A 14,205-nucleotide genomic window follows, 5' to 3' on the forward strand; every position below is an offset into this window, starting at 1 on the left:
TGCGAGTAACCCGAATCGATCTGATGTTTTTGTCAGATTAAGGTCTCTATGTGAATTTAATCACTCAGTTTTATTGTAATTTAGCCATTAATCCGATCCAATGGCACTCATGTAACCCCAGTTAAATGAAAAACATTCAAATGAACTGGAGGCCTGTGGTTGTTGTTTGAAGCAGTATTAGACAAATAAACGGTCTTTTCGACAGCCCTCTGATACTTGGACATGCAGTCATGTGGAATTTCTAAGGAGATGGGAAGCTTGTTCCTTTCCCACTTTCTCTCAGCACGTCTGCACTCATGCCTGAGGCGTGTGTTGTATCATTTAACAAGGGCTGAGACGATAACATAAAACCTGTTCTGTCTTTAGTGGAGAAACAAAGTCAGAGGGATGTCACAAAAGCAAAATAGTTCACCTGAACAAAAGAAATATTTAAGTTTAACAGACACATCATTGTGAAATTTACTGACCGATTTATTTTGCACACAGTGACTCTTTATGTGCATTGTTGACAAGAAAAAATAGTGTATAGAAAGAGTGAATTTAGCCCTCGAAAAAATGAAAATCTCAATCTGTGAAAACAAACCCATTATTTACATTTCATGCGTGTGTGTCACAGTGTAATATCTGGCACCTTCCTGAGGTTGCGGTCTCCCATACTGTGAGCTAACTGCTGGATCTCAGCGTCCTGGTCTGCCAAACGCTTCTGTTCATTGAGCTTTTCAGCCAGTGTCTCCAACTCCGTGAGAGCCAGTTGTAGGGGTAGCCGGTCAATATGGGACCTTGGAGTGTTCTTCAACATGTCCTGATACACAGCAACAAAGTGTGAGCAGAATACAAAGACAGTGCAAGCAATGTGGGGTGGTTCATTAACACAATAATATGCTTTAACAGTCACCTCATTTTAAACACAGGGATCAGCAGGGCCACACTGGTGTGTGCCCTGTTCAAGGTAAAAACTGCTGTTACTGGCTGATTCTGTAATACGTCATTTAAAAATCACATTACCACTGTAATAATTAGTATGGTTGGTGTGAGGTGTGTGAAATTTTCATGAGGACCACAGCCATCTTTTTTAGCTTAATCTTACAATCATATCCAGAACAATGAACAGTTTTCCATTTTCATCCTTCCTGTTACTATTAAGCATAATAAGATAATAGAATAGTTGTATGAGTTCATATTTGTTTATTCTAGATGATTAGTCAACATTTTTTGTATCCACGATCCATCAGACACAGGGAAGGTAGCCTTTAATTTCCTTCAATCGGGACTCTTTCTCATATTGGTAGCTCCTCTGTGGAAAAAAAAGACATCCCCATCATAATTGACACATGCCACAGAAAGGAGGCTCAGCCTTCCGTCGCTGTGTTCTTATACACATCAATCCGATGTTGTGGAATCAACCACGATGACAGCACTGTTGGTTAGAGCAGCAAGTTCCACGGTGGCAGCTTGATATGTATGAGCACACATGTGGTGGGATCATTAATGCCTATGGAACTGGAAAGCTGCACATCTGGAAAGGCTACAGGTTTTAGAGCAACATCTGCTCCCATCCAGAGGATATCTTCTTCAGGGAAGGCCTTGCATATTTAAAAAAATTTTATTGGACAATCCTTGATTTGTGGGTTGCGACACTTTGCACCATGAGTAAGGGTCTTTGCAGCTTTAGTGAATTATAAATCAGGCACAATGACTGTTGAATAATAGGTTTGAACTGGTGCAAACGGAACCTCACATAGAACTTACTGTACAAAGCCCTGGTTTAAATCTTGCATTGAGCTTGATAATATATGCTGTTATAACATATGATATAACAATTAAATGCATATTTTCCATGCTACTCTGGTTGAGCACACCTGATTCAGATAAATGGTTCTTTAACCTGCTGAAGGGCATTTTCAATCAAGCATGTTGCAGAAAAGACAAATAGAATGCATGCAGGGTTTTGAAAACCCAGTTAGAAAGTGTTTCTATTGGTTATTCGTTTTTTTTGTACCATTATAAAGCAATGTTGTTTTTTTTTGCAAAACGGTAAAATGATCCGATAAAAAATTCCGAATAGCTCACCTTGTTGAGTAGCTCTTTCATAAGGTGCTTGAAAGTGGGAGACCCTAGTTCAAATCTGGTGTTCTGCTACATGTGTTCATTATCATCGTTAATGTCTTTTTTGTTTTTTGTTATTGAATTTAAAAAAGCTGTTTCACCAACATAAAGCATTAGAAACTTTTTTGTTTTTACAGATAAGTTGCTTTCATTCATCATCAGCACTCACACTGCTGCTAGGTAGGAACAGCCATTCCAGTTGCATTTTTTTCTAGTTTTTAAATCAACATTTTACACAGCGTCCTAACTTTTTTGGAATTGGAGTTGTATAACAGATGTCTTTCAGTACAGATGTAACAAACTAACCATGCTACAAGTAAAAGAGTCAGTACACTTTCTTACAATCTACAATGGCTGTTGAATATGAAGTTGTAGAAGTTGAATGTATAATTGTTGATGATGAGAAAATGGAGAGACATGCTGATGGGTGTTCAGAGTAAGCTCACCTGCAGCAGCAGAATGAACTGAGGGAAACGTTGGATAGGTTTGACCATCAGGCCGTACAGAGTGATTCTGTCTGGACTGGATGCCTGTTTCTTCTAAAAAGGCACAATGAAAGAAGATTTTGTCAATATTCTCTGCTGCAAAGAAGTTACCCTTCAGAAGGGTAAATATTTTTCATAAGCCAGTATTTGATTAATTTAAACTTTTAAAAAAATAAAATATGAAGCTGCTTTCACAAGCTGTTATGGTTATGGTTGCATAAACTTTTTAAAACTTTTTTAAATGATTTTTAAAAATCATTTTATCACCTCCCTTAATAGATGGCTTCTTTTCTTTTTTTTTAACGTATCTATTGACACACATGGTTGGTTTCAATATACATTAGATGATTTTTCTGTATCATACAATGAACCAAATACTATGTTACACCTTAAAGGCAGTTTTCCATCAAAAACATGGATGGCCTTATTTGGAGCAACAGCCATGTGCTATTAGTGTCAGTCTTAGAACTACAGTACTGTTTTTCATATTGACTGACTTCGAATTAAGCTTTGTTCACACCACAAAAGTCCTTGACAATTGTTAGAGGTCGCAGACAAAATTAAACAGATCTTAGGTGTATCAGCCATTTGAACGACAGCCATCAATCACTCTGTGTGAAAACTCAAAATATGTGATCTGCAAGGCTTGTGTGCATGTTCCATGTTATAACTGGATATATTTCATGTTTGATATTCTGGAGCTTTGACTAGAGGGGGAACCCCCCTCTGACCAGAGCGGGGAGCATTGCAAGTGAGCAGAGAAGAGCTACGCCAATTGGCGCACAACATTCGAAGTCAGGTCACATGACATCAGAGTTTAACCTGCCACTCTCTCCTTAACACCCAGCTGATAAAACAGACTGAGTCAGCAGATGCTGACTGTGTTGTATATATTGTAGTGTTACTGTTTGACAGCTGAAACTACTTGATGATATCAGTCACATGAGTCAGTGCTCTGTTTTCATCATGCTCACTTTGACTGTAGGTCTGAGATGTGCTGATCAGAGGCAACAACTGAAAAACTAAAGTAAAAACCAACACTGGAGAGCAACACTGGATGATGTGGTGTAAATATGAAAGTGTGTGCACCTTTAAAAAGTCCAAGAAAGCAGGTTTAGACATGCAGGCCTTCTTGATGAGTGCCATGGCGTTGGTGAAGTTGTTTATGTAGTCACTGTACACAGTCAGCACCATGGACTTTGAAAACTATAGACAGAGTATCACATGAGGACTGATGAGGGCCAATACAGTATTTGTATCATAATGTTCCCAATCACCGGTAATACAGCCTATAGCCTCTTTGTATGCAAGCTGATTTAAACCCACCCTTTTATTCGAATATTTCTTCTGGAACTAGCTATCATTAACATATTCATTTTTGGCAAAAATGGTAAGTTTTCAAATATTACGACATATGGATGGTTTGCAAAACTGTTTAAGAAATGATACACAAGACACATGGTGCATTGATATGGTTAATGATATATATTCAAATACCTGTCTGTCACATGTCTTTTGTAAGTTCCGACACCAACTAGGTTAAAAATGTGTTTAACATAACAGACACATGATTCTATTTCCAATTTCCTTATTCTACCACTAGAATCCGTATGTCCACATTGTCATAGCACCCCCCCCCCCCAACCTGACCGACAGATTAACAGGGTATAGAAAATGGATGGATTCCATGCAACTGACCGAGGCTACAAACAGGTCGCCGATCATCTCACTGTGATCCCAGTCAGCCACACGGGATGCAAGGGCTATCTGGAACATTGAGTGACACTGATGGATCTCCTTCAGACGGAAAAAAATGTGATGCACCTTCTTTGGATTTAGGACCAATGTCTGTGGTTCCAGCAAAGGCTTCTGGTACTCCTGATAAACAAACAAAGTTCATGTTGTGGTTATGTTTCTGTCAACGTCAACCATTATCACACTGCGTAGGAGTAATTTGTTTTCTTTTTGCTCTTTTTTTTTTAATTAGATGCACGCACCCTTAATCATTTCTTATCAGCTAAATAATACATAATATGCTATGTCACTGGCATTGTATTTTCTTATTTTCAATGGCTTGAGCGCTTTTCCAGACTGCCCAGAGACAGCTGGCTTAGTTTTCTCACAATAAGTTTTTTGATGCAGTTTTAGTGTTTCCCGAGGAGAGGTGTGACTCACCTGCAGAATTCTTTTGAGAGAGTCCAAGTAGCTGCTTTCACTTTGTACAATAGAGCTTAGGATGAGGCGTCTGACAACCTGATGAACATAGTGAGTATAGTGAGGATAGTATTCAAATCATTCTGGAATGAATAGCCTACAATTGGTTATGAACAAGTTATATCAATAAAATGTTGTAACAACATTACACTTCTTTCATATAAATTTCAAAATAAGAGTACTTAGATTGCATCCTCCAAAGCTCTCGCTGTTTTTTCCCAAATTCAACCGAAGTGATCCTGGTATTAATTCCTCTTTAACTTGCTCGAACCCACCACCAAGTTTAATCAAATCCAGCTGGCTAAGTTTTGTGTGATCTTGTAAATAAACAGGCAAATGGCAACTGTCATATTCTTTCACCCTGTTGCAGGGAATCATGTTGATATCACAAATAAAACCCCAATTCCAAAAAAAGTGGGATGCTGTGAACATAGTAGATACAAAAAAAGAGTTTAATGATTGTCAGTCTCATTAACCACTACTCTATATATAGTACTCTATATATATATATATACTCTATATATTTCTAAATATAAAAAATGTATCTAATGTTCAAAACTAAATATTTTACTACTTCATTAAAAATATTTGCTCATCTTGAATCTCAAAAAAGACATGACTGAATATGAAATAGCACCTTAGAGAGGCAGTCTCTCAGAATTAAAGATAGGCAGAGGTTCAGCAATAAAAACTAAGCAAAAACTAAGCAATTTCAATAAGCTTGTCCTCAATCTAAAATTGTAAAGACTTTGGAACTTTCATCATCTACAGTACATCATCTCATCAAAACGTGCAGAGAATCTGGAGACATATCTGTGAACAGGAACCTATAAACCTATAAACCCTAACCCTCCACTTGAGGGTGATAAAGCATCTTTCAGCACAGTTATATGCATGAGAAGGGAATCGAATTGTTGACTGAAGAATGTCCCATGTTGTGCACTGTGTGAGAAAACCTTCAAGATATTCTGCTATTTCTAACTTCCTCTGTGGGAGATCATGGTACCTGTAAGAACAGCTGAATTCACTGCACAGATGTTGTCATTAAGTTACTTTAATGGTGATTCTGTCAGACGAGGCTGTGGTTATAAAATAAAATAAAAAGAGTTTATTAGAGCAGAGCGACAGTCTGGAAATACTTTAGTGACCACCAGTTGATACTAGTCTTAATGGGCTGATTTTCAGTCCCAGTTTCTGACAAAGGAAACAGAAAAATATGGGAATGAGAGCAGCTTTATTGGGAATTCAGATGGATTAATATACACTTTACTGTTTTCATTAAAAGATCCAGAAAGATGAAAGTTTGGAGCACGAACAGAGCACATAGGTCCATCTAAGTGTAGTTGAGTGTCTGCATGCAGGAGGGATTCGATCTCCAAACGCATTATCTGGGAGTATCAACCTGATTTTGAGAAGCAGGATTTTATGTGGTACATGCATTTTAAAAGTCAAGTTTTGGTTGGACTAACAATGATTTTATTTTTTTCCTAGTTTCATGAAAATGTGTTCACTGACAGAACACATCACTCTGCTCAACATTAGGAAACCTAGGGATGTAATGTAATGTAAAACACATCTTGTAACCACTCATGTGCTTCACTCTGCATCAATTCCGAACATACTTGTAGGTCTTTCTGGGAGACGTGCCCTGAAAAAGACGTGCTTTCTTCAAGTAAACAGGGGAACTTGAGGTTGATCAAAACAGGCTAATAAGTAAATTGTTACTTGGGGACTTTGCCCTGACCATTTTTGTAGCAAGCAGGAGAGAGATGAACTGTACAGTCAAGCAACAGCTTTGTTGGAAGTTGCAGGAAAAACCAAGATTATCAGTGCAACATTACATGTTGGTTTCCCTTTCACATTCTCTCTCTCTGTGTCACACACACACACACCTGCTGACTGCTGAGCCCTTCTGGCATGGGGCAGAGTTGTGCTGGAGGGTGCTTCAACTCACAGACAGACACGTCCATGTAACCTGCATCATCCTTTCCATCACCTATCAAATCAAACACAAAACCTTTATTCACAAAGAAGGATACACACAAGAATCTGCTCAGTTAGACTATGTTCAACCTTTTAAAGAATATCTGGAACTTTAATAGCAACCTTGAAGTTTTTATATTCCCCTTACATGACAATTGAAAAAAAATCTGAGCATAGTATGTCTGCACACAATGATATCTACAGTCTTGCTGCTGAGAGTTGCTATTTCCCTAAATGAGACATATTAAATTAAGTAATTAATCCCAGTTCCAAATTCTTTACCTGAGGAGTCTTTTCTCTGTAGGAATGACATTTTGCGCATCATGGCTAACTTTGTTTTTTCTAAACCATCCTTGGTACCGTTCCTCGCTGCTTTCATCAACTGCTGCACCTGAAAAACACCATGTTACAAACAGTAACTGTCGATGTAAAGCCAAATCTGAAATAAAATTAAATCTTGAAATAATCCTGATTGTATAAAGGTAATTATTTGATGTTGATTTTTCCCCAAACTGAAATATTTGCATCATGTTACACTTTTTCTTGCCCAGCTCTTCACATCCTGCTACCTGGTCCAGAGCCTCTAACATGAGTTTTCAGCGCTCAGAAACAGATTTATTATATATGTTCAGTGTTGTCACATTAAGTGATGCATGGGTTGCAAAACTGATAAATGAGCACACGAAAATGTAATTCTACAGTGCATACATATCAACAACTAACTAGAGCTGTGTAAGGAGGTTGGAAAGGAGGAGGAGGACATGCATCCTTGTCCAACCTTGATAATGCTTTCTTTCACTCATTTTTCTTTTTCTTGGATTCATTTTGACTTCTTTCATAGTGCTACTGCATTTCTTTGTGACACACTTAAGCTCCTTCACTAATGTTAGCCAGCAAAAATACCTGGTGAAAGTCAGGAAAGCATGATGGTTATGTTACACAGTAACATACATTTTACAGTAAAAGTCTTTTCCACAACTGGCCCATTAATAGCTCAGGAAACACAGCATGTCCTAAAATTACACTTTGTGTCAAGGTTCCAGTCTCCAGCTTCCAAGTTATCCTACAAATCAAACCATTCCCTCACAGAGCCACAGATCCGCCACAGTACCCACGTCACGGACCAGTGCTTTTACTGTGATAACTCCAGCCATAGAGTATTGTTATATCCCATGTGTCCGTCTAATTTTAAAAAGGTTAGTAGGTATGGGGGTACTGATGAGCTGAGTTTCCAGTAAAAACTCCCCATCATCACAGTTTATCATCCCTGCTACCATCTCTAACTCTGGTCATTCTTTCTCCCTTCTAGTTTTCATTGACTCCAGTGCAGAAACGAGCTTCATAGGTCTAGATTTAGTTAAGGAATCAGGTATCCCTGTTGTCAAACCAAGTCAGCCACGCATGGTGCACGCATTGGATGGGAAGGTTCTAGCCAAAATTACTTACTTCACAGTTCCTGTCAGCCCATTACTTTCTGGTATCCATTGCGAGGAGATATCATTTTATCTCATTCCTCCTCTATCTACCCCTTTGGTTCTTGGTTTCCCTTGACTCACATAATCCCATTTTGAATTGGCAGGAGGGACTTGTCTGGAGTTGAAATAGTGTTACTATTTAATTTGCTTATTTGTTTTTTGTTTACTTGTTGACAGTATGGGGTCAGGGTTTTTGTTTGTCAGCAAAAGACCATGCATTGACTACCCTCTCCCACTGTTGAGCTCTGCCTTTGGAATCCTGAACGGGGCCCAAATCTTCACCAAACTAGACTTTCTAAATGCTGATCCTCTTGTCAGAATCCATGTGTGGACAAATGGAAAACAGCATTTAATACCCCTCTTGGAAATTTCAATTCAGTTTCAATTCAATTCAGTTCAGTATTGTTTATATACATATAGATATACATATATATATATAGAAAGGGTGTCTGCTTCCCGGACATTTACTGGCAGCTTATTCCACAAGAGAGGGGCCTGATAACTGAAGGCTCTGCCTCCCATTCTACTTTTAGAAACTCTGGGAACAACAAGTAAACCTGCAGTTTGGGAGCGAAGTGCTCTGTTAGGAAAATATCTTACAATGAGATCTTTAAGATATGATGGAGCTCGGTCATTAAGAGCTTTATATGTGAGGAGAAGAATCTTAAATTCTATTCTGAATTTAACAGGGAGCCACTGAAGAGAAGCTAAAATTGGAGAAACATGATCTCTCCTGTTAGTTCTCATCAGAACTCTGGCTGCAGCATTTTGGATCAGCTGGAGGCTTTTCAGAGAATATGTGGGACAGCCCAATAATAATGAATTACAGTAGTCCAATCTTGAAGTAACAAATGCATGAACTAGTTTCTCTAAATCATCCTGAGACAGGATGTTCCTGATTTTAACAATATTACGAAGGTGGAAGAAGGCAGTCCTAGAAACCAGTTTTATATCTGCGTCAAATGATAAATTCTGGTAAAAAATAACTCCAAGGTTCCTCACTGTAGAACTAGAAGCCAAGGAAATACCATCTAGAGTAACTATACAACTAGACAATTTCTCCCTGAAGCGCTCAGGTCCAAAGAGAACAACTTCAGTTTGTCTGAATTTAGAAACAGAAAGTTCTGAGTCATCCAGGTCTTTATGTCTTTAAGACTTGCTTGTAGTCTGACCAACCTGTTGGTTTCATCTGGTTTCATAGATAAGTACAGCTGAGTATCATCAGCATAGCAATGGAAATTTATGCCATGCTGTCTGATGATGTTACCTAATGGAAGCATGTATAAAGTAAAAAGAACTGGTCCAAGCACAGAACCCTGAGGAACTCCATGACTTTCTCCAATGTGTGAGGAAGATTCTTCATTTACAAGAACAAACTGGAATCTATCAGATTAATATGACTTAAACCAGCCTAATGCAGTTCCTTTAATCCCAATAACATGTTCAAGTCTCTGTAACAGAATGCTGTGATCGATCGTATCAAATGCAGCACTGAGATCCAACAGGACAAGCACAGAAACAAGTCTGCTATCAGTGGCTAACAGAAGATCATTGGTAACTTTCACCAGTGCTGTTTCTGTGCTATGATGCACTCTGAATCCTGACTGAAACTCTTCAAACAGATTATTTCTATGTAAATGATCATAAAGTTGAACTGCAACTATTTTTTCAAGAACTTTAGACAAAAAAGGGAGATTGGATATAGGTCGATAATTAGCCAACACTTCTGAATCAAGAGTAGGTTTTTTAAGTAAAGGTTTAATTACAGCAACCTTAAAAGTCTGAGGTACATATCCTATCAACAAAGACCGATTGATCAAATCCAATATGGAAGTATTGATTAAGGGGAAAACCTCCTTGAACAGCCTGGTTGGGATTGGGTCTAAAATACAAGTTGATGGTTTAGAAGAGACTATTGCTGTTGTTAGCTCAGAAAGATCAACTGGACAGAAGCCGTCTAAATACAAATCAGGTTCTAAAAATACTTCTAAAGCTGCTCTACTTGATGATACATCAGTGATAATAGTGGGAAGGATTCCATTAATCTTCTCTCTGATAGAAACAATTTTATTGATAAAGAATCTCATGAAATCATGACTGCTGAGAGTTAAAGGAATACATGGCTCAACAGAGCTCGGACTCTTTGTCAGCCTGGCAATAGTGCTGAAAAGAAACCTGGGATTATTCTTATCCTCTTCTATCAATAATGAATAATAAGCAGTTCTAGCTTTATGAAGGGCTTTCTTATACATTATTAAACTATCTTTCCAGACTAATTGAGACTCTTCTAAATTAGAGGAACGCCACTGTCTCTCCAGCTTTCTTGCAGTCTGCTTTAAAGCAGCTGTGAATTATACCAAGGAGCCAACCTCTTCTGACTGATTACCTTCCTTTTCAGAGGAGCAACATTGTCCAGTGTTGTACGCATTGAAGCTATAGTGCTGTCAACAAGAGAGTCAAGTTCTACTGGAGTAAAGTTTAGGTAGCTGTCCTCTGTCATATCTGCACATGGCAGTGAAGAAAAGGATGATGAAATCAACTCTTTAAATCTGGTTACAGCATTCTCTGATAGATACCTTCTATATGTAAAATTCTTCTCAGAAGCCGTATAGTCAATTAAAAAATGGTCAGACAAGACAGGGTTATGAGGGAACACTGTTAACTGTTTAATTTCAATGCCCTAAGTCAGCACAAGGTCAAGGGTATGATTAAGGCAGTGAGTAGGTCTGTGAACACTTTGAGCAGGGACGGCTGGTATAATTGGGCTAACAGGGCTCAGCACTCCATACATTATTCAATAAAATTTAGAATACAATATATAACTAATTCAATAAAAACTTTAAACAAATTGTTTTTTAATTTTTTATCAGAGGCGGAGCAAAATCTGAACTGAAACCCATGAAATCGGTTAAAACGGGCTAATTATTTACAGCCCAAGCGAAGGAACTCGGTTACACTTGACTTTTCGTCAACATTTGAGTGACATGTTGCAAGTACCGCCCCCTCCATTTGTGGCTCATTTGGGCTAAATCTGTACAGCCCAAAGCCAGAAGATTTGGGCCAATCACAGACGACTCTACTTGATTGCGTGTGTAGGGCGAAACTTTGACAATTGCAGGCATCGGTGTTAACAAAGTGGATTATTTACTTTCGAATCCGTTTTCTTCAATGTCCTCAGGTGAAAAAAGTAGGGGCACATCATCCAAAGGACATCCAAATTACACAGAAATAAAAGCACCAAAATCGTAGCTTTTGTGTAACTTGGTTTGAGAGAAAGGACTGGCTAACGGCTAGCCTCTTGAAGCTTCTCTTTCAGCTTCTCTTCAAATAAGGTAGACCACCACCATTCATGTCACACAGATGGCACATTGTGTCGAGTATTTCTTTTCAGGCTCTCTTAACGTCTTTCTGGAGTGTTTTTCTGGAGTTACTATTTTAGTTTTGTGCTGATGTTTGGATTATTGTGTTACAACGCAAATTGCAATAGGCTATAGTTGAAACCAATTTTTTTGCACAAGTCTGGGTTGACCTTTTTTTTTAAAAAACCTTTTATGGTGTGAAAGTATTTGTATTTACAGAGAGATAGGTAGATGGTATATTTTCCATCATTCTTCCATTTCCAGCATTCTTCTAAATAGTGTTTTGGTGGTTTGTTGAAAAGGCCCATGCTGTTGTGATCGTTTAACTTACATTCTAACAGGACACCTTTTATGTTGAAATACAACTACTTGGCTTTTATAATACATTAGCCCCCCCATTCAATGTCACCGCAAGCCGTCACTGACTTTGAGAAAATCCAATAGAGTCTAATATATAATTAAAGTTCATATTTAGGCTGTCATTTTCAACATCTACATCAATATTAAAGTCACCCACTACAATGACTTTATCTGTACTCAGCACTAACTGGGATAAAAACTCTGAGAATTCAGACAGAAACTCAGAATAAGGGCCAGGTGGACGATACACAACAACAAACACAAGAGGTTTTTGTGATTTCCACTTTGGGTGGGAAAAACTGAGAATCAGAGATTCAAAAGAGCTAAAACTAATCTTGGGTCTAGGACTGATTAGTAACCCTGATCTGAAGATAGCTGCCACTCCTCCTCCTCTGCCTGTGGTTGGAGGAACGTGAACATTTAAATAGTCAGAGGGAGCTGATTCATTAATGCTAACATGATCCTCCTGCTGCAGCCAGGTTTCTGTAAGACAAAATATATCAATATGATGATCACAAATCAAATCATTCACTAACAGAGACTTCAAAGGGAGAGATCTAATATTCAGCAAACCACATTTAATAGTTTGATGTTTTTGTTCAGTTAAAGTTTTTGTTTTAAATTTTTTTGCACAAGAGGATTTGCTCCTTTTGTGTTTATTGATTATGGGGGGGGGGCAGCATCAGGTGGGAAGCTGCAGAGAAGTGTGTAAGACTACAACTCTGCATCCTGGTCTCAACCCTGGGTTGTCATGTTTTTGGATGACTAATAAATTCGTCCATATTTCTAGAAATGAGAGCCGCTCCTTCCAAAGTGGGATGGATGCAGTCTCTCCTCATCAGACCAGGTTTTCTCCAGAAAGATTGCCAGTTATCTATGTAGCCCACGTTGTCTGCTGGACACCAGCAAGACAACCAGCGATTTAAGGAGGACATGCGGCTAAATATGTCATCACTGGTCAGATTTGGCAGGGGTCCAGTGTAAACTATGGAGTCTGACATTTCGAGTATCTCGTCATGCCTTTCAGGCAAACTAATGCGCCAGCTGTGTTCTAAACACTAATTAATTATAATAATACACTTGACAACACATTAAAAACTCAGTGAATAAAATAACAAGGAAAAAATAACAATGAGGCTCGAGGGAGAATGCAGCTTGGAATAGATGAGTTAAGAGTCAATGTTGCGAATGTCTGGTGGGATGGAGTTCCAGAGTTGGGGAGCAGAGCAACTGAAAGCTCTGCTGCCCAAGGTGCTGAGACGGGCAGAGGGCACAGAGAAGTGGAGGGAGGAGGAAGACCTCAGGGAGTGAGAGGGGATTACAATGGAGAGGATATCAGACAGATATGGGGGGGGGGGGGGGGTTACATAAGGGGGGGGAAGGTTGTAGATAGCCTTCAATGTGTAGAGAAGGGTTTTGAAAGTAATTCTTAATTTGACCAGGAGCAACTGAAAATGGTGAAAGAAGAGGGTTCTGGTGATGATGCGAGCTGCAGAATTTTGAACCAGTTGAAGCTTATGACGGGATTTCAATTAAATTCAATTCAATTTTATTTATATAGCACCAGATTACAACAATTGTCATCTCAAGGCAAATAAAATACAGTCCAATTCAAGCCAACTGGAATTCAATTAATTGTAATCATAATCCAATTAATTGTGAGGGACACCGAAAAAGAGTGAGTTACAGTAATCGATGACGAGACTGTGGATCAGGATAGCAGTGGTGTGAGGAGTGAGAGAGGGGAGGAGACGATTAATGTTATGTAAATGGAAATAAGCAGACCGGGTAATGTTATTGATGTGGGAATGACAATGTGCTTTCGAGGATGACACCCAGACTCTTAACCTGGGGGGAGGGGAGATTTTGGCGCTGTCTATGATGAAGGAGAAACTGTAAACTTTGGATAGGGCGGATTTGGTGCCAACTAGAAGGAGTCAGTTTTATCACTGTTGAGTTTAAGGAAGTTTTTGGTGAACCAGGATTTAATCTCAGAGAGGCAGTGGGTGAGGGAGGAGGGAGGGAGAGTGGAGTCAGGTTTACTGGACAGATGGAGCTGGGTGTCATCTACGAAGCAGTGGAAATGTTTACCAAATTTTCTGAAGATATTGCCAAGTGGGAGAAGGTAGATGATGAAAAGGAGGGGCCCCAGGACAGAGCCCTGGGGAACACCTGAAGTGTCGGGGGAGGGTTGAGAAGAGAAGAACTTGAGCTGTATGACCT

The 14,205-nt window shown here is 38.9% G+C and overlaps 1 protein-coding gene across 1 annotated transcript in view; it reads right to left on the minus strand.

Moving 5' to 3' along the window:
• The window catches only part of LOC140271988 (rho guanine nucleotide exchange factor 10-like protein), a 68,661-nt gene that overhangs the window by 33,566 nt on the left and 20,890 nt on the right, over positions 1–14,205 (minus strand). Inside the window, exons 7-13 of the mRNA XM_072367288.1 lie at positions 7,071–7,179; positions 6,698–6,801; positions 4,767–4,844; positions 4,290–4,469; positions 3,681–3,797; positions 2,553–2,645; positions 632–802 (exon numbers count right to left, since the gene is read on the minus strand). Of these exons, the coding sequence (XP_072223389.1) occupies positions 632–802; positions 2,553–2,645; positions 3,681–3,797; positions 4,290–4,469; positions 4,767–4,844; positions 6,698–6,801; positions 7,071–7,179 (852 nt within the window). The remainder of the gene's footprint in view (positions 1–631; positions 803–2,552; positions 2,646–3,680; positions 3,798–4,289; positions 4,470–4,766; positions 4,845–6,697; positions 6,802–7,070; positions 7,180–14,205) is intronic.

The sequence above is a fragment of the Leuresthes tenuis genome, unplaced genomic scaffold (genome assembly GCF_036924035.1).
Source record: "Leuresthes tenuis unplaced genomic scaffold, fLeuTen1.0.hap1 SCAF_16, whole genome shotgun sequence".
NCBI classification, from domain to species: domain Eukaryota; kingdom Metazoa; phylum Chordata; class Actinopteri; order Atheriniformes; family Atherinopsidae; genus Leuresthes; species Leuresthes tenuis.